The 26,789-nt window shown below is 50.5% G+C and overlaps 1 protein-coding gene, 1 long non-coding RNA gene and 1 pseudogene across 3 annotated transcripts; 1 reads left to right on the plus strand and 2 right to left on the minus strand.

Moving 5' to 3' along the window:
* Positions 1-2,922: 2,922 nt before the first annotated feature.
* On the minus strand, positions 2,923-5,757 carry LOC150016370 (uncharacterized). Its single transcript, XR_016509793.1, has 3 exons — positions 5,704-5,757; positions 4,485-4,598; positions 2,923-3,054 (listed from the first exon to the last, which is right to left on the minus strand). It is a non-coding gene; the product is annotated as an uncharacterized LOC150016370 (long non-coding RNA).
* Positions 5,085-26,095, plus strand: MAP1A (microtubule associated protein 1A). Of its 2 annotated transcripts, none has more exons than XM_090270503.1 (7): positions 5,085-5,322; positions 6,245-6,346; positions 14,533-14,615; positions 14,890-15,030; positions 15,251-23,306; positions 23,458-23,678; positions 24,542-26,095. In XM_090270503.1, exons 1-7 carry the CDS (start codon positions 5,085-5,087, stop codon positions 24,695-24,697), a joined length of 8,997 nt encoding a protein of 2,998 aa, XP_090126629.1. In that variant the 3' UTR covers positions 24,698-26,095. The 2 variants fall into 2 exon arrangements, with proteins under 2 accessions (XP_090126629.1, XP_090126630.1); XM_090270504.1 differs by having other exon boundaries at positions 23,461-23,678.
* LOC150016372 (large ribosomal subunit protein uL11 pseudogene) lies at positions 23,776-26,505 on the minus strand (annotated as a pseudogene).
* Positions 26,506-26,789: the final 284 nt, after the last annotated feature.

Here is a 26,789-nt window from a genome sequence, read left to right on the forward strand (position 1 = left end):
AGGGAAATGGAATGGATAAGGGAAAATGGTATCCATAAATGTTTCTTTTTCACTTTTGGCAATCATTTTCTTAAAAAAAAGAATGTAGGAAGGGAAGAAGAATAAAAGGAAAATTTCCTTTGCAATGCTCTGCAGGGGGAAGGTAAATCCAGTGCCTTTGCTCTTCCCATTATTTAATGTGAACAAATAATAATTAGGAAATTTACCCAACAAATATTTACTGTGGGCCTCCTCTGTGTGCCAGTCATAGTAATAAATGCAGACTTCTCCCCATCTCAACCTTTTTGGAGATTATTTTACTCAGTGCCTTTTTACAGGTTATTTTACTCCATGTCTTTGCAAATAAACCAGCTGTTCCTGCTAAGAGGTGACCCTATGGCTGCTGGTATACATTATGATCATTAGTATTTTGCCCAAAAGCCAAGGATAAGCCTCTGACACAGCAATCCTGTAATTTAACACTCCTCTCTCTGTGTAAAGAATGCTTTATAAGCAGAACTTAGTATAGGGTGGGAATCTGAGCTGCATGCAGCTCTTTTGGATATTTTGATTGATAAGACCATGCAATCCATCAGAGTATGCTGGAATTCTACCAAACGAGCTCAGATCCCTAGAAAAACTCATGACGTTGATTTGTCTAGAAGTAAGGGAGGAGCCAGTAATTTTTCTTCATGAATTATCAGAATTGGTTTAAGTCCTACGGAGTACCTTAAGCATTGAAAGGATTACGGTGCCCTCCTCTCCCCCACATTCATAATTCCAAGATGAGTGTAATTAATTTCAATACAGTTCTGATTTTCTCATGAGGACAACTTCAATAATTTAATTTAAATGGCAAATATGAGCCAAAATTATTTCCAGAAAAAATTTAGAGATGCCTCTCATACTTTGATATATTAGTTTCACATGTACAACATAGCAATTCCATTTTTGTATACACAACAAAGTAACCACAATATGTCTAGTTACCATCCATCACTATACAATTAACTCTCCTCACCCATTTCACTTCCCTTCAAATCCTTTTCCCTCTGATAATCATCCATCTATTCTCTGCATCTATGTGTTTGTTTTGTTTGTTCATTTATTTTTTAGATTCCACATGTAAGTGAAATCATACAGTACTTGTCTTTCTCTGACTTATTTCACTTGGCCTAATACCCTCTAGGTCCGCCCCTGTTGTCACAAATGATAAGATTTCATTTTTAATTTATTGCTGAGTAATCTTCCATTATACATAGGGCATATTCACAACTGTAAACCTACTTTTGCTTCATCCTGTATATGCCACATCTTCTTTATCCATTCATTTATCAATGGACTCTTAGGTTGTTTCCATATCTTAACTATTGTAAATAATGCTGCAATGAACATAGTGATGCACATATCTTTTCAAATTAGTGTTTTCTTTTTCTTTTTAAATAAATATCCAGAAGTGTAATAACTGGATCATACAGTAGTTCTATTTGTAATTTTCTGAGGAACCTCCATACTGTTTTCCACAGTAGCTGAACCAATTTACATTCCCACCAACAGTGTACCAGGGTTCTCTTTTCTCTACATCCACTTGTTATTCCCACTCCTAATTTGTTAAAATGTGTATAATTTACCTATTGGGTAATTTATCACTGTATATTATGAACTGAACCCTGGCTGGTTTGGCTCAGTGGATTGAGCGTCGGCCTGTGAGCTAAGTGTCGCTGGTTCGATCTTCCAGTCAGGGCACATCAGAGAAGGAAAACTCTGACTCCAAAAAACCTGCGCTGCCTTGCGGCATACCTCTTCAGGGGAAAGGCTAAGGGAGTAAACCCCGACAGAAAATCCGGAGCCGGAGTCCCTAAGGCGGTTTGACGTTGTAGTCAACACCGGCAACTCCTGCGGCGCACCTGAAGCCAAGCTGTATTGACTCCGTCTTTCCCTTGGACCCTTCAGCTGCGAAGAGAGGGGGGTTCTGCTGCATGGGCAACAGCAGACCCTCCATATCACCCTGCCCAGGCTCTGTAGCTTCAGCTTCACTGGAGAGGATACTCCAGCGTCATCGCAAGATGTCGATTCAACACGGGAGGAGACAGATACCGTGTCACTCCCGAGTCGGACTGCACAGCCATTTTCGGCGGTGCAGATAGACTCTTAAGAAGCTACACCATCGTCTCTCGAGACGGACGGCTGCCGACAACGATTATGAACTGATGAAGGTGTGAGGGCTGAGAATCACCTAACTAGCTTAAGCTTAGCTAAGGCTACACTTACTTTTCATGCCATTTGAGATTTATACTATCTTCTGCCTTGTGCTCACTCTATTGCACATCCAAGGGATGAGCCTATAATAGAGCCTTCCTTGTGCACCTCCTCTAACTTCCTTTCCTGGTGGATCCTTAGAGACTCCTTCCAGAATTCAAGGATCCTTCATCACAAATAGTATGAAAAGCATTGCTTGTAACCACTACATCTGCCAACACTGCATGACAAGAGTATATAGAATAGAATTCCCAAAAAATCAAACCTGGCCATCCAGGGGTCAACAGTTGAGTGAAATACTACAGTGGACTCTATAACCACTATACAACCACTGCATGTGCTTCACAATAATGGATATCACAGGTCCTCACCAATCCCCTTGAGTGGGCCCTTGAATGACATCCTTTTACTAGTATGTTCCTGCCACAGCACACTATTCCTAAATGAAAATAAGTTTTCATATACTTTGTCATTCATATGTAAATGTACTTCTTTAATGTTTTTACTCAGCTTCGTACGCCTTATATACATGTGCATCAGTATTTTCTGTCTTCAGTTGTAAAATTTTGGAGCATAGAGGCTAACATTTCATAGTTTTCTTTATAGAGCACTTTGTTTAGTACTTTGTGCCATTGACACTTGAAAATATTTTCTTTCAAAAAAATTTATTTTAGAGACAGAGGAAGGAAGAGAGAAACACTCATTTGTTGTTCCACTTATGTATGCATTCATTGGTTCATTCTTGCATGTGTCCTGATGAAGGATCAAATCTGCAACCTAGACGTATCAGGATGATGCTCTAACCAGCTGAGCCATCTGGCCAGGCAGAAAATATTTTCTGATAATAAATATGATGATGATACTGGCATCATCACCCAGTGGCTGGGGTACTGTTAACCAGGAAAGAGTCAGGGTAATTAAGAGCTACCTGTAGCCAATCTTTCTGACACTGTCTGCTTTTGGCACAAAGAGCCTGCTGAATACTAATCTAGTATATATCCAGTTTTAGTACTGTTATAGTCTAAATTTATAACTATAATTAATAAAACCCCATTCTAGCAGGGCTTGAGATCATAGGCCTGAATTTCTGCCCCTACCATCTGATCAGTGTGTGGCCTTGTCTATACCATTCAGATCTATTGTCTAACCTCTTTGTCAGACTTGATGAAAGCAGAGCTTGTGGTTAACTGCTGCTGACCCTTGTACTGAGGCCCTGTGCTAGTTAAAGGTCCCAGCTCCACAGCTGCTATGGAAACTGTCCCCTTCCTCTTTCTACAACCAATTCTGGCACTCTTCTCTGATTGCAGAAAAGGAGGCCTACACCTATTTCCTTACTCTTTGTCAGATTGGAATCTTCAAATGGTGGGGCGGACATGTAGCAAAACATTGTCTCCTGTGTCATATAGAGTGAGGCATCTCACCATCTGATGTTCTGCCAGCACTCTTATGTCTCCCTCTCTGCTACAAAAAGCATTGTCAAGGCCGTGTCCAATTTCTTTTTGAGATGTAATTGACATATCATATTATATGTCTCATGTAGGACCATGCCCAAATTGATTGCAGAATGTTCTGGCTATTTTGCTACATGATAGGGCATAGGATTACTGTGAGGTACTTATCATGCAGACACTGTCCAATCCTCCTCAGGGCCTCCACAGAGTAAGTGGATCAGAATGTGCTCACAGGCAGCCTTTGCTGGATGGGTAATGTGCTGCTTTCCACCAGGTACCATCTCCCAAATGTAAGGCAAATGAGATCCAAAAAAAGTGCTGCTGAAGTCCTAGGGTGCAAGACAGGCTCTCTGTCTGATACTTACATGTACAGAATGATCAATGTCCTGGGTAAAAGAGCTGAAGTGAGGAATAGGTGGTGGGGACACGCTGAGGAATGGATAAGGGTAAACATACAGCACACCCCAGTTTTACAAGGATGTTCCAGTCAGACATAAAACAGTGGCAGCCTCCTTAGTCCTCTTCCCCAAACCCTGGTTCTTTGGTTTTGGAAGGCTCAACCTCTTCCTTGGTTCAAATATTGCCCCTTCAGTTATAAAAATTCCCTGGGGGAAGTAATAACAGTCCTCCACTGTTACTCAACTCACTGTGTAACACACATTACCTGTAGTTGGGAAGGTCCTTCCTGGGTTTTGCTCATATCCCCTTTGCTGCAGTCTGAGCTCACTGCACCCCACTCCTGCACTCAGCATGGATGGACACTAGCCAACCACTATCTTCGGAACAACAACTCACCAGGGACTCAGGGCCGGAAGGTCATTCTGTCCCTCCAATACTGCGCAGCCTTCCAGAGCACTCCCAGGGGCTAGGGCAATGAGGACGGGGAAACGGATGATGGAGTCTAAGACCCTGGCAAAAAAAAAAAAAAAAAGGTGCCAATGATAACACAGACACAATGACACAGGTAGAGACAACGATACAAAACTGAGATAGACAGGGACAAGATGGCTCCCTGAGTTCCAGCGAGGCTGCGGAACTGCGGAATTGCCAGGGAGTACCTACAGGGGCAACATCCTAACTAGAAGGTTGTTCCGTCGCCCAGGCAATCGACTCGCCCCTCCACCCGGCCCCCTCAGAATCCCCAGCCCTGCCCAAGTCTGAGTAAGAGCTCAGGGTGGAGAACGAGAAGGCCAGGAAGAGGGCGGCTACCGCAAACCCGCGGCAGAGCAGGACCGCAGAGCCCAGGCTCCCAGATGCAGTCCGGCCCCTGCGGCGACAGTGCTCCGCCTCCTGGCAGGCAGCAGCCAATGAGCGGCTCCTGCCGCCGGCCTTTAAGAACCGCGCGCACTCTCCCCTCAGCGGACGCAGTTGGCCTAGCATGCCAACGGAGTTTCCATGGAGACCGAAGCTGGGCCCCGGTGGCCTCGCGGCGTTACCATGGAGACAAGTCTCGAGCTGGGGCTCCCAAGCCTGGCCTCACCGCTGTCTCAAGACCCCACGGAGCCGCTGTACGAGGTCAGAGCCGCGGTGGCGGCGGCACCCTGGGACCTGCGGCAACACTCTTTGCTCATCGTGATCGGCGATATCGGTACAGAGAGCCAGCTGAGGGCCGTGCGGGCCCACCTTGAACAAGGTGAGCCGCTGTCCTGGCTGTGCTCGGGACAGCCTCCATCCCGAGCTTCTCCGCCATCTGCATTTACCTCCCAGAGCGTACGCCTGCATCCTCCATCCCTACTGAGCACGTCCTGAAATCCGCGCGCCCTGTTAATCTGAATCACCAGCCCTGTCACCTGCATCTTCCGTGTCAAGCGTCCGTATCCTCCCGAGATGCCAACAAACATCTCGCTTCCCCATCCTTCCCGCACACCCCATGGCGTTCCGCAGTCTCCCTGAGGCAGGGTAGCTCTGTGCAGCCTTGGGGTCCTCTCTGGTCACACCCTCTCTCCCGCAGTGTCTTGGTCCAGATGTCTTGAAACTCCTCACCTTCCCCCGAAGAGAGAGTCCATGTCCCTACCTTAGTTTCTTCTTTAGGATCCCTGAACAGGCACAGGGTGCTTTCTGAACGCTGCGGACAAGTCTCAAATCTCCCAGTGTGGGCGGCCAACCTGAGAGAGTGACCTTTGTGGCCACAAGCTCCTCATTCCTCACCTCCCTCCCCAGTTGCCAGCCAGTGGCGCAGTGCTGCGGAACCACCTGCGGGAGGAAGAAAGCCTCGAAGGGGTGGAGGCAAGGAGGGGGACATAGAAGGAGAGTCTAGACTCCTACTTAGCTGTAAGGATAGTGAAGGCAGCCCCCAGTACCTGAGAATAAGTCCTTGGGTGTCACAATTGCGCAACTCTGCAAGAAAATTCCTACATACAAGTTTAGCCTAAAGCACAGGATGGGAGAGAGACATAGGCACTAACCACCTGTCTTAAAGACATCAGTGAGGCTGATCATGGCAGCTGTCCTTGTCCTCTCCTCTCCTTACCCCTCCTGTGAGCTTGGAAGTGCCCCCTGAAGTCCAACCTCTCTGACCTTCCCTAGTGCCCTCTTTGTTTCTTTTTCTCTCACAGGGATTCTCTCCTGGAACATTGACTTATCATCCTTTGATTTGAACCAACAATTGAGGCTCTTCATTACCCGGCACCTAGCTCACTTCTCTTCAGAGGTCAAAGGTTAGGACTAGTGTCATTTGTCTCAGTCCTTTGGGTGAGGGTTGGTCACAGAAGAGCAGAGGTCCGCTCTCCCTGACAGAACCGGCCTTGTGGAGGATTTGGGTGGGGGAGAAGGAAGGGACTCCTCACGGGAAAGTTGTAAAGCTCCATAGATACCCCTACTTACCAGTACACTTCAAAGAGAGGTGGTGTGATGGTGGGAGCAGCCTGAAGAATGTAATTTTACCTGAAAAGAGGGTGGCTTGTGGACAGCTGCTGGCATGCACTAAGGAAATGAGGTACTTCTCATGAACAATCAATCATCTCCTGTGCACAAACTCACCCTTGTCTGTGCTCCCCTTTCTGTGAATCCCAGCCTCCTTGCTTCCCTTTACAGAGACCCTTGAATCCTTCACTTGCCCTCCCAGATCCTTGCTCAGAACTTTTCCTCTGACTGCACATCCTACTCTCAGGGTTTTAGGGTTTCTGGTTTCTTCTTTGGCTCAGCCAACAGATCTCCAGAGTAGAGCAGAAATCTGGTACAAAAGGTGATGAGCACCATCAAATCCAGGATGGAAGCAGGTATCCTGGATTTCCTGCTACAAGAGCTAGTCACACTTTGAGGTTTGACTTGGAGATCAAAGTTCTCAGGATGCAGATTCCCATTCCACTGAGTGGGGGAAATGGGTCAGGTACTTGAGAAAATAATATTTTAGGAGCTACCATTCCACGACAGTAACTGTGGGAAGACTGCCGAAAGCCCTACAACCCATTTTGGGCATTTTGGTTACATTGTTGGTAAATGTTGATACACCAATCTACGTGCCCGTGACTTTATGGAATATGAAATCCATCCAACTCAACAATTATTGCATCAAATGACTGAATTCATATCTTATATAGGTGATTCTTAATTATTCAGTATAATAGAGAGTCACATCCCCTTCTCTTCCTGCTCCTCCTGTAACTGCCACATCTTTGGCCATTTCCCTGATCACTGGCTCCTCTGGAGATGCTCCTGGAGAGAGAAGAGAAGGTGAATATGACTAATGCTTTATTATCCTAGGAAATGTGAGGCTGGCATCTTCTTGATGTGACTGGCTTCCTGTGAAGCTAGCCTCTCACTGTTTTGAAACTGCCTTTGATTTAGAATTACTCTCATGTCATGACTTCCTCCGTTAGCACTGATTATGGAAAATCTATAGTTTACCACTTATTACTCCTTAGAGCTTTGGTGAAAGATTGGGTAAGGGGATGAGAGCAGATAAAAGTAATGGCTGACTTGAAGTTTGGGGAGTATCGGCTGATATTAATAATTTATACTAAATTCTCTAATCTGTCTTTTTGGCCACAGAGGTTTAAGATTAGGCTGCTTTCTGGAATGATGTATAAATGTACAGAACTTAAACCAAAATACTTAGCCATTTTTAAATTAAGATTCGGGAATGCTTGGGAAGATGCTTAAAGGGAGATGCATAGGTACTCTCAGGGACCTCTCAGAAAAAAGCACTGATATATATATACACCTACTAGATCTTTTCAGTCTAAGAGTTATGCCACGGTGCTCTCAAGGGGCTTAGGGTCATACGCCTAAGATCAGGGCTTACTTTAGCCTACTGAATTTTTTTAGGTTTGGACATCTTTTGGTGGCCTGTCTGTATCCCTGGAGAATAGTGGAGTATTTCCTGGAAAAACCCACATGTCTCAAGACAGCCACAGCCCCACCCCTGCTGGCTCCTTTTTCAGCTGTCCCCACAAACAGCAGTCAGCCTCGAGCAGCTGCAGACACTGGCCCTCCCTTCAGCACCCCTTTAATGGGGAGGCAAAAGGAACCAGGTTGCTAGGATGGGCTCAAGGGGATATGCTGGTACCTCATGAGTTTTTCTGGCCACCCCACAGGCTGGGCCACCATCCCTCTCACCTCTCCTTAAGCCCTCAGCCAAAATGCTTAGGAAGGGGACAAAAAACATACCCTACAATGACAGGGAGGGTGCAATCCTTCCTAGCCACCTCCACCTCCACACCCTCACACTCTAGGAAAGGGAGGGACCCTCCGATGGACAGTCAGTAGTTGCAGCTCCTCTTAGTGGTCAAATGTGGTAATGGCTTTCCTAAGTGAATTTTGCACCAAGTAGTCAATCTGTAATGGTGACTTGTGTCCTTCCTTTCTAACCCCTGCAAAAAGCTGGAGTTTCCAAGCATTATAAAACAAACCCAGAAACAATTAGGATCATGGAAAATTGAATTTAAATAACATTCTGATACTGCTACTATGGGCACCTATAGGAAAGGGAGAAGGCTTCATAATTTATAAATCATGATTGATATTCTAGGATTCTAAAACACACAGGCTGAAGGGCCAGTTTGGAAGTCTCCTGTTTGACTCTCTGTTACCACTGAGGTGCTGAGGAAGTGCTAGTTCTGTTACGTTCAAACAGGAAAACCATTCTGAATTAGCAATAACAGAGCAGCTCATCGGCCTCTGCAACTGGGGTTTTCATTTCTGTCTAAAACGGGAAAGCATGAATAGTACTTGAGAAGTCTTTTCCTGTGGACACTTCCAGTTCTGGGTTTACCTGGGTGCTAAGGGTACTCTAGAGCTGGTCTGGTTTGAGAATCTGAGTTAGGATTACCGTTATCACTTAGATGACCTCTCGTAAATCTTCCACAAAAGGGAGACAGTCTTCCGGTGGTACTTGTGCATCGCAGGTTTAGGATTCTAGGAATGAAAGACTTTTCCATCTTTTATGCCATTCACTGCACACAGCATTATTAGAGAATAGTACTCATACTATATTCATTTTATAGTTCAGAAAGTAAGCTTTCAGAGAGGTTAAGTGACTTTTTTAATTGCATGATTAGCAAAATGGTAGAGCTAGGTCTCAAATGCAGGGCTTTGGATCTCACTTCATATCTGATCTCGGGCTTCATTCTCTTCTTTGGCATCTCACTATTTTGTTGCAGCAGAGCCTAGGAACACAGCAGGAGAAGGCTTGGCTATGGTGGGTGGCTGTTCAGAGGGTGTGAGAGCTGAAGGAAAACTCCCTCTGGAGTTGGAACCATGCCCAGGGTGTGGCCCTTGGGCTTACGTAGCAGCTGAGAATAAGAGTGGGCTCTGCATTGGGGTGGGAAATGTTATTTTGTTCTCAAGCCAATGTCTACTCAGTTTCCCTCTTAGCACACCTCAGAGAGACCTAGAAAGCAGAGAGGAGATAGAAGGAAATAAAAAGTATGGAGTTGCAGAAGGAAGATGTTTCCCTTTTGTGATGCTCGGAACTCAGCCTGGTTTGTGTTGTGTAATTCTGCAGATGGCTTCCTCTATCCAAACGGGGCTGTTGCCATGTTGCCGCTTTGCATCCCCGGATCTGAGCAAGGATTCCTCCCCCTCTGTCTGCACTCCCCCACCCCCAGTACTGGTGACTCAGCTCTCCTCTACTCTGGTGGCAGTTTAGGGGGGTGATGCTGAGAGCAGAGACTATTTTGGCTTCTCTGACCTTCAAAAACAATTCTTGGCAGCCTGGGCCAAGGGTGGGGCTGGTGCTGGGGTGTGAGTGGGTGGATGTCAATGTGTGGAAGGCTTTAGGAGCTGGCCAGGCCTGGGGAAGGTTGATGGAAAGGAAGAGGACAGGGAAGGACTTTGTGGGAACATGAGCATCATCTGGTTGGAACTCGGTGCTACAGCTCTCCAGGTCCTCCCTTTGAATCTTAGAGACAGAGGTAGAGACTAAGGGAAACAGGGCCAATATTAGAAGGATTAAGATAGTACAAGACAGCCCTGGCCAGTGTGGCTCAGTTGATTGGAGCATCATCCTGTGGACAGAAACTGAGTTGTGGGTTTGAGCTGTTTCTCTCTCACATGATATTTCTCGCTGGTTCTCTCTCTCTCTACCTCCCTCTCTCTAAAAGCAAAGAAAAAAATGTGCTCAGTGAGGATTAAAAAAAGAAAATAGTATAAGACAGAGACATTAAAGAGACATAGAAAATTGCAAAGACGAGGAGAGAACCGGCACCCCACACTTCACAAAGTCATTATAAGATTTTTTTAATCCAAAATTACTTTATGTTACATTTAATAACTGGCCTATAATAAGAACTCTTGCTTAGGCCTTGGGACCAGGTGATCATCTTCAGTCCCTGTTAACTCTTTCACTGAAAGGCAGGAGGCACCCTGCCTCTTCATATCCAATGACCCAAGAATTCCTAGTATAAGTGCCTGGGTGGTTACTGTGCTGGGCTGCATTGGCACAAAACTGCATGCTCCCAGTGTTCCTGTGCCCCACCCCAGATTGTCTAGGACCATGTGTCCACTCCAGAATTTCAAACTACCCTCCAACCTAAAATGAGACTTATTTCTGCCTTCTCCTGGTTTCTGCAGCTGTGGCGGAGAAGCCGGTCAACTCCAGTAACCAGCCTCCATCTCAAGCACTCCCCTCACTCCTACTCCTTGCTTTCAGGCCCCCAGGCCCTTTGTCTCCTGTTCCTCCAGAGATTGAAGGTCACTCCCTGGGTCTGAGGGGAGAGGCAGCAGATGGTTCCTGAGAGAAGGGGGAGGGCCGGGGCAGCCCATTCCTCCTATATCCCCCAGAATGGACCACAGCACAGGGCTTTGGCCTTTTGGCTGATGCTAAAAGAGTATTTCTTGACTAAGCAGGGTTGGGAGAGAAGGGTTCTGTGAGCTCTTCTCCCAGGCTGTTTGAACTGCTAGACAACTCAGAACCCCCTGAGCCGAGAAGAGGCACCAGGGCACTGACATTGTGAAGGCAAAGAAACAGTTAAATCTCCAGTGCCTCGTCATGGACTAGCCTCTCTTCCCCGCCCTGGCGCCGCCCTCGCCATCAAGCGCCCCCCCCCGCCCCCCCCCGCACTCCCACCCTAAGTGCTGCAGACTCTTCCCTGAAGCTGCCGGCTCAGGCCGGAGCTTCAGCCTCCATGAGGCGCTCCATCCCACACCCAGGGTAAGATCCAAACCGAACCGAAGGGCTTGGCATGGGGAGTGGGGGGTACTGTGATAGGGAGGTGGGATGGGGATAACGATAAGGGAGTTGATACCTAATCGGTATGTCTGAAACTGGACCAGTGGGGTGGGCAGTGTGAGGGGACGGAGAAAGACGAACATTACTGGCGTTGGTGCCATCCTGAACCCAGAACCAGGCAAAGGCCAATGAGGCCAGAACAGTGACAGTCCACCTCTCAGGCTGGGCTGGGCTGCGAGACCTCAGCCTAGGGGCAGCAGCAGAGGGTGGTGTCACTGGCTCTGCCTGGAAGCCTGGGTGCTGGGAGAGTTTGGGCTGTGCCTTTGGGCAGGGGCAGAAGAAGCTGAGGGAAAGGCGGATGTTATGGGGCTGTACCTAATGGGAGGGTCTCTGGGTGTCAGCTGCTAGATTGCTCAGCTGTTCCTATGCTGGGGGTGAGCGGTACAGTGAGTTTTTGCCAAGTAAGGGAAGGTGGGGGGATACCGTGGAAAAGAAGGGAGGAATGGGTCATTAAGACGTGGCACGCACCTCTTCACAGACCGACCTCTTTGCTGTGGGCTCCCCGCACCCCCTTCCCTGAGACCATCTTGAGATTGGGACTCTGAGCGCCCCCAGCCCTTTCTGTCTCCCTCTGGAGATAGTGCTCTGGAGATTAAGAGCACTCCCTCCCGAGCAGCTGCCCTGCATTCCCAGTCTTATCAACCCCACACTGGTTCCCAGTCTCAGCCCCACCCCCACCTCATCTCTGCCTCTCTTCCCAAGATGGGGGCTCTTGAATGGAGGAGCCAGTTTCTTCTCCCTCTTTGCGTCCCCCCTACCCCCCATGCATAGGCAGCCAAGAAAACGACTTGTCATGCTGGGGTGGGGGTGGGGGCGGAGCTGGAGCCTGAGCTCAGTGCGCACACTCACACACACTCACACACTGCGGCAAACTGCAGCTGCCGGAGCGGCACCCCCCCCCCCCCACTCCGCCTCACTGCGGAGACACCTGCCCTCCTGCCGACTCAGCCTCAGCACACACAGCCCACCCCCATCCCATCACTGGCCAAGGGAAGTGACCCTGATTCACAAGAAGTCCTGTCCAAAGAAAAACGAAAAACAGTCCATTCCCTTCGGCGGGATTGCTGGGGGCATAGAAAAGAGAAACAGTGCTTTCTCCGAGGCCTGAAAAGGAGGGGCGCAGGAGACAAACCATGTAGTTGCCAGTCAGTACTGGAGAGCACTTGGATGAGGGAGATGGTGTTGCACTAAGACAGGAACTGGGATCAGAGAAGTCTGGTGGTTATAAACAGGGGACTGCAAGGAATGATAGATTGGGAGGAGGAGTGGTAGGTAGGAAGGAAATCCATCTGTACCACAGATATTTCTCTTTCTGAGTCTCCTAGCTCCAATGTGCAACCTTGTGGTGTGTATGGGGATGGAGGGTAGGTATTGCCTTTCTAAATCTGAACTATTTAGAGCTAGCCTAGGGCTAGCTGCTTCCTGAACCATGATATCCTTCACTTGCCCCCAGCCCTGCCCCTGCCTTCCTCTGAATTGACCTCAAAACTTCCCTTAATTCCCAAGTAAGTAGAAGGGAACCCTTGAATTCCTCTTAGGCACCACCTGCCCGACATGGGGTTTCCTCTTCTGACGGCCTCCATAGTTAACTTCCCTGGCAGCTGCAACTGCAGCCCCTTGCTGCCAGATCTGCGGGATCCTGGTACCAAGTCTCTTCCACTTAACAAAGGCCCTGTCCCCAGGCTTCTCTTGTCAGAGTCACAGAAAAAGGAGAGAGCTGGATCACAGAAGAGGGTCTAGTGGAAGACTATGATCCCTCCCACCAGTATCTTCCAGATAGCTCACTCTCCAGGCTGTCTGTTCACCTCTGTGTTTGTAAGGCAACTTCGCTGTGTGCTGCAATTGGCAAGGGCAGGAGTAGGGCATGGCAGCATCCTTCTTTTGTTTCTTTCTTCTGTCTTAACCTTCCACTTTCTTTGCTGTGTTGCTTGGTGTTTCATGGGAGCCTGGGGAATGGCCTGGGGAACATTCAATCTTTCTTTCCTGATTTGTTTCTTTTTCTTTCTTTTTTTAATTGACTTTTTTTTTTTTAGAGAGAGAGAGAGAGAGGAAGTGGGGGAGAGAGAGAGACTTCAAGTTGTTCCACCTATTTATGTAGTCATTGGTTGATTCTTTTTTAAAGGAATTAGAAGCACAGGGGAGAGACATGTAGACTTTTTAAATCCTTGCTTGATGATATGTGTATTGGTTTGAAAGAGAGGGAAGTGGGGGTGGGGTGGGGGTAGAGGTGGTTGGGGGGGAGCAACATCTATTGGTGATCGGTTCCCTCCCATGAGGGGGGATTGAACACTCATCCAGGGCCATTGGTTGATTCTTGTATTGTCTTCATTTCTTGTTTTGAACTGGTAACTCCCCTCTCCATGACAGAAAGCACATAGGAAAGGGGCAAGGATGAGAGGAGAAACTGTTCACAGGGGACGGGTTGTAGGTTAGTGAACCAGGCCTCTCTGGAGCCTAGAGATATGAAGATGAGGTGGGCGAGGGAGCTGTCAAACCTTTGGTGGTGGGCACATTTGTGACTGCAGGCTTGGCCTCTGAGGAACCAGCGAACCGAACAAGAAGTTACAGTCCTATTTCTACTCTCTAAATTATAAAACCCAAAGAGTTTAGAGAGTGCAGGCTTCTCTTAGTCTTTTGGAATGGGAATTCTGGCCTTAGATGGGGGTTGGAAAGGAGATGGGAAGTCTGAAAACACTGCACAGAAGCGCCCATCTTTAATTTCCAGGCACTCTGCTGGCATGAAAGCCCAAGGCAGACATAGGCTAGAGAGAAGAGAGCTGAGTGTGGATCATGTTCCATGAGCCCTCCCTCCAGCTGAGCCCCCTGTCCCCAGGCAGCACCAGGAGCTTAGTGCTCTAGAGGGACAAAAGCTTCTTGTCCACAGGGCAGTCTGAGGCGGGAGTTCCAGGCAGAGGGTGTGGCAGTTGAAGGGAGGGAGAAGCTAGACTGTGGAAGAGGAGAAGAGGAAACCCAGAAGGGGAAGGGCTAGAAGAGCCAGTCCCTTGACCATACAGTAGTATCCAAAGTGGCAGGATCTAAAGATAGCGAGGCTTCTGATTCTCTTAAGCCTCGTTTTCTGATAGCGCATTGTTTTCCCTCCTGCCCTGCACAATGTGTCTCTATTTTTATCTGTACCCACTCTCTTCAATATAAACCCCTCCATCTCTCCCTCAGGCCAGAGGACCCTCTGCCACCAGAGTGAGATCCTAGAGACCATCATCCTGGTAAACCCCAGTGCCGACAGCATCAGCTCTGAGGTAAGGTCAGGCCTTGCCACGAGAGCCTCGTATGAAAATGTTGTAACTCACCCTTGCCAGTACTACTGCTGTGAGGCCAAGAATTTCTGGACTTGGGTTTGAGCCATCCTTCTCTGTCATCGAAGCTGCCTTACAGTCTTTAGCCCCGCTATAGAGGTGTTGTGGGGCTATCGGTGGGGAACATGTCCTTGCAGTACTGAGGGGAAACCGGGACCACTCACTGTCATTCCCTAGGTTTCCTACATCTGTGACCATCCTGCTCCTTCCATTCTAGGTTCACCATCTCCTTAGCAGCCCATCAGCTCACAAACTACTGATCTTGAGTGGGCAAACTTTAGAGCCAGGGGGAGACCTCATCCTACAGAGTGGTACCTATTCCTATCAAAACTTTGTCCAGGTTCTTCACAACCCAGAGGTAAGTTCCATGTTGCATGTCTGGGAGAAACAGAATATGGGATACGACTAGAGCAATGGGGAGGGATCCAAGGAAGGGAAAATCTCATACTGCCTGACCATTGGCAGTCCTGGCAAAAGGTAGATTACCTTGGAGAGTGGTGGAGGTTAGCAGGCTGAATCTGAGTTGGATGAAGACAACCCCCATGACCTGATCAGCCTTCTATCTCCTGTTGCTCTAGATTGCCCAATTGCTCAGCAATAGAGACCCTGGAATCCAGGCCTTCCTCACCGTGTCCTGCTTAGGGGAGGGTGATTGGAGCCATCTGGGACTATTCAGTTCCCAAGAGACCCTGCATCTCCGACTAAACCCTGAGCCCACGCTGCCCACCATGGATGGTGTGACTGAGTTCTCCGAGTATGTCTCTGAGACCGTGGATGTGCCATCCCCCTTTGATCTGCTAGAGCCCCCTACCTCAGGGGGCTTCCTCAAGCTCTCCAAACCTTGCTGCTACATCTTTCCTGGTGGCCGCGGGGACTCTGCCCTTTTTGCTGTTAATGGTTTCAATATCCTAGTGGATGGTGGCTCTGATCGCAAGTCTTGCTTCTGGAAGCTGGTGCGGCACCTGGACCGCATTGACTCGGTGCTGCTCACACACATCGGGGCAGACAACCTGCCGGGCATCAATGGACTCCTGCAGCGCAAAGTGGCAGAACTGGAGGAGGAGCAGTCCCAGGGCTCCAGCAGCTACAGTGACTGGGTGAAGAACCTCATCTCCCCTGAGCTTGGAGTTGTATTTTTCAATGTGCCTGATAAGCTGCGGCTGCCTGATGCCTCCCGGAAGGCCAAGCGCAGCATTGAGGAGGCCTGCCTCACTCTGCAGCACCTAAACCGCCTGGGCATCCAGGCTGAGCCTCTGTACCGTGTGGTCAGCAACACCATTGAGCCGCTGACCCTCTTTCACAAGATGGGTGTGGGCCGGCTGGACATGTACGTCCTCAACCCTGTCAAGGACAGCAAGGAGATGCAGTTCCTCATGCAGAAGTGGGCAGGCAATAGCAAAGCTAAGACAGGCATTGTGCTGGCTAATGGGAAGGAGGCTGAGATCTCAGTGCCCTACCTGACCTCCATCACTGCTCTGGTGGTCTGGTTGCCAGCCAACCCCACTGAGAAGATTGTGCGTGTGCTTTTTCCAGGGAATGCTCCCCAGAATAAGATTTTGGAGGGCCTGGAAAAGCTTCGGCATCTGGACTTCCTACGCTACCCCGTGGCCACACAAAAGGACCTGTCTGCTGGGGCTGTGCCTGCCAGCCTCAAACCCAGCAAAATAAAACAGCGGGCTGACAGCAAGGAAAGCCTCAAGGCCACAACTAAGACAGCCGTGAGCAAACTGGCCAAACGTGAGGAAGTGGCCGAAGAGGGAGCCAAGGAGGCCCGCTCAGAACTGGCCAAGGAGTTAGCCAAGGTAGAAAAGAAGGTAAAGGAGTCATCTGAGAAGCCCCCAGAGAAGCCGTCCAAGGCTGAAAGGGTGAGGACAGAGTCGAGTGAGGCATTAAGGGCCGAGAAGCGGAAGCTGATCAAAGACAAGGTGGGGAAAAAGCACCTGAAAGAAAAGATATCAAAGCTGGAAGAGAAAAAAGACAAAGAGAAAAAGGAGATCAAGAAGGAGAGAAAGGAGCTCAAGAAAGATGAAGGTAGGAAGGAGGAGAAGAAGGATGCCAAGAAGGAGGATAAGAGGAAAGATACCAAACCTGAGGTCAAGAAGATTTCCAAGCCAGACCTGAAGCCCTTTACCCCTGAGGTACGGAAGACCCTCTACAAAGCCAAGGCCCCTGGCAGAGTCAAGATGGATAAGAGCCGGGCTGCCCGTGGGGAGAAGGAGCTGTCTTCTGAGCCCCGGACACCCCCAGCCCAGAAGGGGGCTGTTCCACTTCCAACAGTCAGTGGGCACAGGGAGCTGGTCCTGTCTTCACCAGAGGATCTCACACAGGACTTTGAGGAGATGAAGCGTGAGGAGAGGAGGTTGCTGAGTGAACAAAGGGACACAGGACTAGGACAGAAACCTCTAGAGGAGGGGCCTCCAAGCACAGATGCCCAGGGGATACCACCATCTGTTCCAGGGCTGGAACAAGAAAAGCCTGTAGTAAAGGAGAAGGAGGTTGTTCCAGACATCCCTGAGGAACAAGGCAGCAAGGATAGAGATCCAAACTCTGGGGCTGAAAGAGAGGGAGAGAAAAATACCTGGGACGAAGAGAAGCGGAAAGAAGCAGAGAGGCTCCCTGATGGAACAGAAGCCAGAGAGGAAAGTGTGCCTGAGATAAAGGAGGATGTGATAGAGAAGGCTGAGCTAGAAGAAGTGGAGGAGTTGCACCCTTCAGAGGAAGAGGAAGAGGAAGAGACAAAGGCTGAAGGTTTTTACCAAAAACATATTCAGGAAGCCCTGAAGGTAACTCCAAGGAGCATGGGGACTCTCGGGGGCCGGGAACTGGGACTCCAGGGTAAGGCCCCTGAGAAGGAAACCTCATCATTCCTAAGCAGCTTGGCCACACCTGCAGGAGCCACCGAGCACATCTCTTACATCCAGGATGAGACAATCCCTGGTTACTCAGAGACGGAGCAGACCATCTCAGATGAGGAGATCCATGATGAGCCGGAGGAGCGCCCACCTCCATCTAGATTTCCTGCAAGTGCATATGACCTTTCTGGACCTGAAGATCCTGTTCCCTTTGAGGCTAGTCAGCCTGCAGACAGTGTTGTTCCTGTCACCTCCAGCAAAGGCTATGGAGCATCAGAGACTGAACTCACCTACCCTCCCAACATGGTGGCTGCCCCTTTGGCTGAAGAGGAGCACGTGTCCTCAGCTACCTCAATCACTGAGTGCGACAAACTCTCTTCCTTCGCCACATCTGTAGCTGAGGACCAGTCTGTGGCTTCACTCACAGCTCCCCAGACAGAGGAGACAGGCAAGAGTTCTCTGCTGCTTGACACAGTCACAAGCATCCCGTCATCCCGCACTGAAGCCACTCAGGGCTTGGACTATGTGCCATCAGCTGGTACCATCTCACCTACTTCCTCACTAGAAGAAGACAAGGGCTTCAAATCACCACCTTGTGAGGATTTCTCTGTGACTGGAGAGTCAGAGAAGAGAGAAGAGATCATAGGGAGGGGCTTGCCTGGAGAAAGAGCTGTGAGAAAGGAAGAGGAGACCACAAAGGGAGAGATATCTGCGAAACTTCACAGTCAATATGCAACCCCAATGTTTGGTGCTCCTGGCCACACCCTATATCCAGGGGAGCCAGCCCTTGGAGAATTGGAGGAGCGCTGCCTCAGCCCAGATGACAGCACAGTGAAGATGGCCTCTCCTCCACCATCAGGCCCACCCAGTGCCACCCACACACCCTTTCATCAGTCCCCAGTTGAAGAAAAGTCTGAGCCCCAAGACTTTCAGGAAGCAGGCTCCTGGGGAGACACCAGGCGTACACCAGGTGTGGGCATGGAAGATGCTGCAGAGGAGACAGTCAAGCCAAGGTCTGAAGAGGACACACTAGAGGAGGGGGGAAAAGTGTCTCCTCCCAAGAGCCCCCAGGCTCAGGAAGCAGCCATCAGTATTGGGGGACATACAGGCTACACCATCCAACTATTGCCAGAACAGGATAAAGCAATAGTCTTTGAGACTGTGGAGGCACGAGAGCCCACAGGCCCAACTCTAGCGACAGAAGCCCTTCCAAGAGATTTGAGGACATCACTCCAAGAACCTGGAGAACTTCAGAAAGATGAAGTTCTCCTCTTTCCTGACCAAAGCATCTCCCCCGATGATGCAGAGTCCCTCTCTGTCCTCAGCGTGGTCTCCCCAGACATTGCCAGCCAGGAAGCCATTCCCAGGTCACCCTGTGGCCTGACAGAACAGCACGTACACCAAGACCTTTGGCCACAGGTATCTCCAGAAGACACCCAGTCACTTTCTCTCTCAGAAGAGAGCCCCAGCAAGGAGACCTCTCTGGATATCTCTTCTAAACAGCCCTCTCCAGAAAGCCTTGGCACCCTCCAGTTTGGGCAACTAAACCTTGGAAAGGAAGAAAAGGGGCCTCTGATGCAGGCTGAGGACACCTCTCAGCACCTAGCCGCCATGTCTATTGCACAACCCCTTGCAGACACAGTATCTCCTCCCACAGATGGGCATGTTGGCTACTCTGCACAGACAGGCATCACAGATGAGAGTCCTGATGGAAAACTACCTGCGAGCTCCTTCTCTCACTCAACACTGTTGGGAGATGGGAAGCATTCACATGAAGTGATCACAAGCCCTGGGGAACACATTCTGACACCTGATAGCTCCCTCACCAAGAGTCTAGAGTCTTTGCCAAGCCCTGCCATGGAAGACATTGCCATGAAGTGGGAAGGTAAAGTTCCAGAGTTAAAAAACAGAACCCCAGAGCCCAAGGATGTTCTGCAGCAGGACAAAACTCTGGAGCAGAAGGTTATAGCCATTCATCACAAAGGTGAGGCTCCGGAAGAAAAAAACAAGTCTGTGGAACAGCAGAATAAGGCTTTAGAACAAAAAGCCAGAAGCTTAGGACAAAGGGACACAGGCCTGGAAAAGAAGGACAAGGCCCTGGAACCAAAAGACGAAGACTTAGAACAAAAAGACAGAGACTTCGAACCAAGAGACAAGGTGCTGTATCAGGAGTACGTGGTCCCAAAAGAGAAAGATGAAACCTTAGAACAAAAGGTCACAGACTTTGAACATAAAGACAAGGTTCCAGAGGACAAGGTCTCTGAACTGAAGGCCAGGGCCTTAGAACAGTCAGACAAGGTCCCTGATCAGAGGGACAAGGCCCAGGAACAGAAGGACAAAGCCTTGGAAAAGAAGGATCAGGCCTTAGAACAAAAATACTTAGCTTTAGGACAGAAGGATGAAGACCTGGAACAAAACAATAAGGCTCTTAAACTGAACGATAAGGCTCTAGAAGAGAAGGACAAAACTCAGGAGCAGGAGAGCCCAGCGCAGGGGAAAACCATGAAACCAATGGAAATCCGAGAGGAAAGGTCTTCAGAAAAAGTTGAGGCTGTGGAACAGAAGAAAGAAGTTCCTCTGGAAAAGACCAAAGCTCTGGGGCTGGAAGAGAGCCCAGTACAGGAGAACAAGGCCCGGGAGCAGGAAAAGAAATACTGTAAGGAGCAGGATGTAGTCCTGAAGTGTCAAGAAACATCTCCAAAGAGAGGGGAACCAGCTGGGGAACAGAAAGAGCCTGCCCGGACATGGGAGGACACAGCCACCGAGCAGGAGGACAGGTACTGGAGGGGCAGAGAGGATGCAGCCCTGGAACAGGACACATACTGGAGGGAACTGAGCTGTGAGCGGAAGGTCTGGTTTCCTCATGAGCTGGATGGCCAGGGCACCCGGCCACGGTACACAGAGGAGCGGGAGAGCACTTTCCTCGACGAGGGGCCAGATGATGAGCAAGAAGTTCCCCTCTTGGAGCACATGCCCCAGAGCCCCTGGGCCTCAGACTTTAAGGGTTTCCAGAAGCCCTCCTCACAGAAGGGGCTGGAGGTAGAGCGGTGGCTTGCTGAGTCGCCAGTTGGGCTGCCACCAGAGGAAGAAGACAAACTTACCCGTTCCCCTTTTGAGATCATCTCTCCTCCAGCTTCCCCACCTGAGATGGTTGGGCAGAGGGTTTCTCCAACCCCAGAACGAGAGATCCCTATCCCAGAGCCTAAGCCTGTGCTACCCATGAGGAACGAACCCACCACCCCCTCATGGCTGGCTGACATCCCACCGTGGGTGCCCAAGGACAGACCCCTGCCCCCTGCACCCCTCTCTCCAGCTCCAGCTCCCCCAACCCCTTCCCCTGAGCCACACACTCCTGCACCCTTCTCCTGGGGCACAGCTGAGTATGACAGTGTGGTGGCTGCCATGCAGGAGGGGGCAGCTGAGTTGGAAGGTGGACCATACTCTCCCCTTGGGAAGGACTACTGCAAGGCTGAAGGGAAAAGGGAAGAAGAAGGTCAGGCTGGGGCTCCTGACAGCAGCCCCTGCAGCTCAAAGATCCCAGAGGCTAGTGGGAGCCATGCCACCAAGGAGCCTGAGCAGACGGAGCCAGAGCAGAGAGAGCCCACACCCTATCCTGATGAGAGAAGCTTTCAGTACACGGACATCTATGAGCAGATGATACTTACTGGGCTTGGCCCTGCATGCCCCACTAGGGAACCTCCTCTTGGAGCAGCTAGGGATTGGCCCACACACATCTCAACCAAGGAGGAGGCTGCTGGCCGAAACACATCTGCAGAAAAGGAGCTTTCCTCTCCTGTCTCACCCAAGAGCCTCCAATTTGACACCCCGTCCTTCAGCTATGCAGCCCTGGTGGGGCCCACTGTACCACCTAGGCAGGAGGAGCCTGATCCAGGGCCAAGTGTGGAGCCCACCCTCATCCCCCCTGCAATACCCCCCCGTGCTCCTATCCTCCTGAGTAAAGGCCCAAGACCCCATCTTAATGGTAACATCCTGAGCTGTAACCAGGATAGGAAAACCCCATCCCCCAAGGAATCAGGCCAGAGTCACTGGGATGACAGCATTAGTGACTCGGAGCTAGAGAAGGGGGCTCTGGAGCAGCCAGAGAAAGAGGCCCAGTCCCCGAGTCCCCCTCACCCCATCTCTGAGGGTGTCCCTAAACTGTGGCCTGAAAGTGAGGCCCGTACCAGCCCTTCCTCGGACTCACAGCTGGGTCCTGTCCGACCCAGCCTGGACTTCCCTGCTTCAGCCTTTGGTTTCTCCTCATTGCAGCCAGCTCCTCCCCAGCTGCCCTCCCCCGCTGAACCCCGCTCAGCACCCTGTGGCTCCCTTGCCTTCTCTGGAGACAGAGCTCTGGCTCTGGCTCCAGGGCCCCCCAACAGAGCCCAGCATGATGAGTACCTAGAAGTGACCAAGGCCCCCAGCCTGGACTCCTCCCTGCCTCAGCTCCCATCACCCAGCTCTCCTGGGGCCCCTCTCCTCTCCAATCTGCCACAACCTGCCTCACCAGCACCGTCTGAAGGCTCCTCCTCTGAGGCCACCACCCCTGTGGTTTCCAGTGTGGCTAAGTGCTTCCCTCCCAGTCTGGAGACTGCAGAACAGGGGTCTGGAGAGCTGGTCCCAAGAATGGAAGCAGCTGCCCACAGCCTTTGGGACCTCACACGTCAGAGCCCAGCACCTCCAGCTTCATTGGACTTGGCCCCTGCTCTGCCTCCAAGCTTGCCTGAAGACGTGTTTGATGGCTCCCTGTCCAGCCACCTGGAGTGCTCAGTGGCAGCTACCAAGAAGCCAAGCTCCTTCCAGGGTCCCTCTGGGGATTGTGCCACCAATGGTCCAACCGAAACCGGCCCCAACCCCCTAGGCCTTGCCCCACCCAAGGCTGAGAAAAAAGAGGCTGAAGGCTTTCCTGCCTGGGAATGTAGGGTGTGGACTGAAGGAGCCCAGAGGAGCTCCCAGCATGACACACAGCTCTCCCCTGAGCAGCCACTGTGCCCTGGAGGGACCTCTGGTGGCCGACCTAGAAGTATCTCCCCTGAGATGGAGGCTGGGCCTCAGGGATGTGCCTCCGAACCCCTGCCCCACCGTGGGGAGCTCTCACCATCCTTCCTGAACCCACCTCTGCCCCAGTGCACAAATGACAGTGACCTCTCAACTGAGGAAGCTCAGCTGGTAGGCAGAGGGGGGAGGCGCCGGGCGGGGGGCCCTGGAACCACAGGGGGCCCATTTCCAGTGGCAGATGAGACACCCCCAACATCAGCCAGCGACTCGGGATCCTCACAATCAGATTCTGATGTCCCGCCAGAAACCGAGGAGTGTCCGTCCATCACAGCTGAGGCAGCCCTCGACTCAGATGAAGACGGAGACTTCCTGCCTGTGGACAAAGCTGGGGGGGGCAGTGGAACTCACCATCCCAGGCCTGGCCATGACCCACCTCCTGTCCCCCAGCCTGACCCCCGCCCATGCCCTCCCCGCCCTGACGTGTGCATGGCTGATCCTGAGGGCCTCAGCTCAGAGTCTGGAAGGGTAGAGAGGCTACGGGAAAAGGAGAAGGCACAAGGGAGAGTAGGGCGCAGGGCCCCAGGCAGGGTGAAGCCAGCATCTCCTGCCCGGCGTCTGGATATTCGGGGAAAACGCTCACCCACCCCTGGTAAAGGGCCTGCAGATCGAGCATCCCGGGTCCCACCCCGGCCACGTAGCACTACAAGCCAGGGCACCCCAGCAGAGGAAAAGGATGGACACAGCCCCATGTCCAAAGGCCTAGTCAACGGACTCAAGGCAGGATCAGGTAAGTATGACGTGAAAAGTAGGAGAGATTGTGGATTGGGGCTGGGTGTGGCTGCTCTAAGGCTCCAGGAGTGGGAGGAAGGGAAGGAGGGAGAAGGTTGACAAAAGCAGTCTCCTTTCCCTCTACAATGAGTCCTGGCTTGTCTCTACAGCAGCCTTGGGTTCCAAGGGTGGCTCTGGCCCCCCTGTATATGTGGATCTCGCTTATATCCCGAATCACTGCAGTGGCAAGACCGCTGACCTTGACTTCTTCCGACGTGTGCGCGCATCCTACTATGTGGTCAGTGGGAATGACCCTGTCAATGGCGAGCCCAGCCGGGCTGTACTGGATGCCCTGCTGGAGGGCAAGGCACAATGGGGGGAGAATCTTCAGGTGAGTGGCAACAGATGTCAAGGAGGTACTCTGGTCAAAGCTTCCTCAGAGGCAGTAGTGGAACACAGTCTTTATTCTTGAAAGGACTGAGCCCTTTATTTATTTTTTGTTTTTTTGTCAAGTGATCTTTAATTGAAATATTCTCCTTTGTAGTTCTTAACTGGCTGAGCATCCCACTGCAACACTGTTTATGTCAGCTATGATGTCATGAGGGTGGCAGCCATCAACATTGCAGGCCACAGACTGGGCAGTCCCCAGGATCTCTTTAATAATTTCAGAGAGTTCTCCAGCTAAAGATTGGTGCTGCTTCTGTTGGGCAATGTTGACAGTCTCATCAAAAGTGATAGTTCCACTGTGCTTAATGTTTTTTTGTTTGGGGTTTTTTTTCTTCTTTCTGTCTTGTAGTGGTTCTTTGAGGGCTTTGATGATCAGGGCAGAGGCAGAAGGCACTACCTCAATCTGGGCCTGTCTCTTTTGAATGGTCAGTTTCACTGTAACCCTCAGACCCTTCCAATCACCAGTTGCTTTGGCAATGTCATCACCAACCTTTTTTGGAGACAGGCCCAGGGGGCCAATCTTGGGGCCAGGGCAGACATCGTATCGACTTCCCTGCCAATGCACCTCAGGTATACAACTTTGATCTTGTTGGGGTTGAACTTTGGCAGCATGGTGGAGGTGGTTAACCCAGATTTGGGCCAATGGAAGCAAGTTGCACCTTTGCCTCCTCCACACCAAAAGCCAAAAACAGGAATGAGCTCTTTCTATGGGTAATGAGACTACTTCCTGGACCACCAGGTTTCCCATCCCTGTTACTTCCCTGCCCTTCACAGTCTCACATCAGGCATGTCTTATCTCCCTCCTAGGTGACTCTGATCCCTACTCATGATACGGAGGTAACTCGTGAGTGGTACCAGCAGACTCATGAGCAGCAGCAACAACTGAATGTCCTGGTCCTGGCTAGCAGCAGCACTGTGGTCATGCAGGATGAGTCCTTCCCAGCCTGCAAGATTGAGTTCTGAAAGAATCCCTCTCCTTCCCCAAGGATCTGCTCCCCCAGCTCCCTTAGAGAATGGCTACTGCTGAGCCCTTTGGGGTTGGGGGACATGGGAGCTAGGGAAGGAGAGGGCAGGGAACAGGGTGTCTTGTGGGGCCTTGGGCTGGGCTAAATGGGAAGGGTTGTCCCTTCCCCTCATCCATACCTGAGAGGAATCTCAAAACCAAAGGTAACAGATAGGATAGGGGGAGGGAACAAAATTAGAATAGGAGGCCATCTGATGTCTGAGAACCCTGGAGTGACACCTTCTTCTAGCACTGCCAAATGCTGGTATTGGGTGGGGAGTTAGGATGGGTCTCAGAGCACAACTTCCTCCCTCATAGAGGACGATCATATCCACATCCCCAGGTACCTCTTTATTTATTTAGCATCCCAAGGAAGGATTTCCAATAGTAATTTATGTGACCTGGGGGCAGAATACTGTCAGTGAGGTGCCCAGAGCTGCACCCTTCACCTCCCATCCCCTTACCGATCAGGGTCTGGTTTCCAGGAGGGGTCTGGGGGTACACCGCTGCTACACTGTCCCACTGCTTCTCTCTGTATTTGAATGTCTCAATCCAAAACTTGAAGCTCTTTTGACCAACAGACTGGTGAGAGAAGAAAGGAGCTTATCCTCCCAGTCCTTGCTTCATACCATTCACATCCCAGAGCTGTGACCAGACCAAGCCTACTGGGCAGCACAAAGGGGCAAGGAGAGCCCAGCCCCAAACCCAGAGCTTTCCAAGCTCCCTAACCTATTGAAGTTTTCACCTACCCATTCCAATTATCCTGATCCCTTCTCATCCCCTGCTTGGCTTCTCTGCATGTGGTCATCTACTGTGGCCTGGTGTGTAATGGGTTAAAAATAAGCCACTGCCTGACATCCCAACATTTGACACCCCAGCAATGTGTGACTCCCCCGACATTCCACTATACCATCCTGCAGCTGAAATGGGAACACTGGCTGCCTTTCTAGCCCCGAACTCTTGGACAGAGAGGATCTGGGAGGTGAAGAGCATGCCGGAGGACTTGGGGAAAATGAGAGGGAGGAAGGGAAGGGAGAGGAAGCTGAGCTAAAGCTTAACTCCTACTGAGTGAGGAAAACGGGCTGAAAATACCATCTCAGGAGAGGACCTCACCCCAAGCAAGCCAATCAGCAGTCTTGCCAGACTACTGCTGGACTGAAAGATCCAAACGCTCATCAGGGCTTGGCTTCTCTGCCCAATGACTGTGGGAATCAAAATGAGCTTGCCTGTGTTCTTTCTAGCTCCCACCCTCCCCATGCTGCTGTGTGCTCTGCTCCTCCCCACACTTCCCCCCTCTAGTTTCCAGCTGCTGTAATGGAGCCGCCTTCAACTCTTAACAATAAATTGAGTTCATTAGAGATGCTGTAGTGCTGCTTAGGCTTTTTCTGACTCCACATGTTGCTTAGTTGCTGGGTCTTGGTTTCCTCTCTGCTTCTCCACGCATAGTCATTTATCTCGATGTCTGATAACTGGAAGCAATTCCAGGACCCAGGGAGGCCAAAGAACATAAGGTGGATGAAGGAAGAAAAGGATATGAGGAGTCAGCATACATTCTGAAAATGGGTGAGAATACCTGAACCAAGGGTGGGGACATACATTTAGTTTAAGTGAGGGAAGAAGGGTAGGGGGTCCAAGAGCTGAGGACTGAATAAACAGCATCAGATACTTCAGATAGGGGAACACCGAAGAGGTAAGGAGTGTAGGGGCCATAAGAGATCCAGAGCCTGCTGAGGTTGTAAACACCTCTAACTTGTGCAGCCAGGATTTTCATGGAATAAAATGTTGGATTTTCCCACTGCAGTGAAACCCTTTATGGTCCTGGGTATGTCAGGAGAGGCCAAATTGTGAGTGTGAATGTATGGGCAGAAGGATATTCCAGCCCTCCTAGTGTTTGGGCTCTCCTAATGTAAAGATGTCAAGGGGGTAAAGAAAGAGCATAACCCCTTCATGTCAACTCTTTCTGACACTCTAAAGCTTCAGAGTAAAAAATTAAGAGGGCAATTCCAAGGAGCTGGTAAAAAAGCATTGTGTGCCCTCTGGTATTTCACAGAG

This window comes from Furipterus horrens, unplaced genomic scaffold (assembly GCF_987537825.1).
Source record: "Furipterus horrens unplaced genomic scaffold, mFurHor1.1.pri manual_scaffold_3, whole genome shotgun sequence".
NCBI classification, from domain to species: domain Eukaryota; kingdom Metazoa; phylum Chordata; class Mammalia; order Chiroptera; family Furipteridae; genus Furipterus; species Furipterus horrens.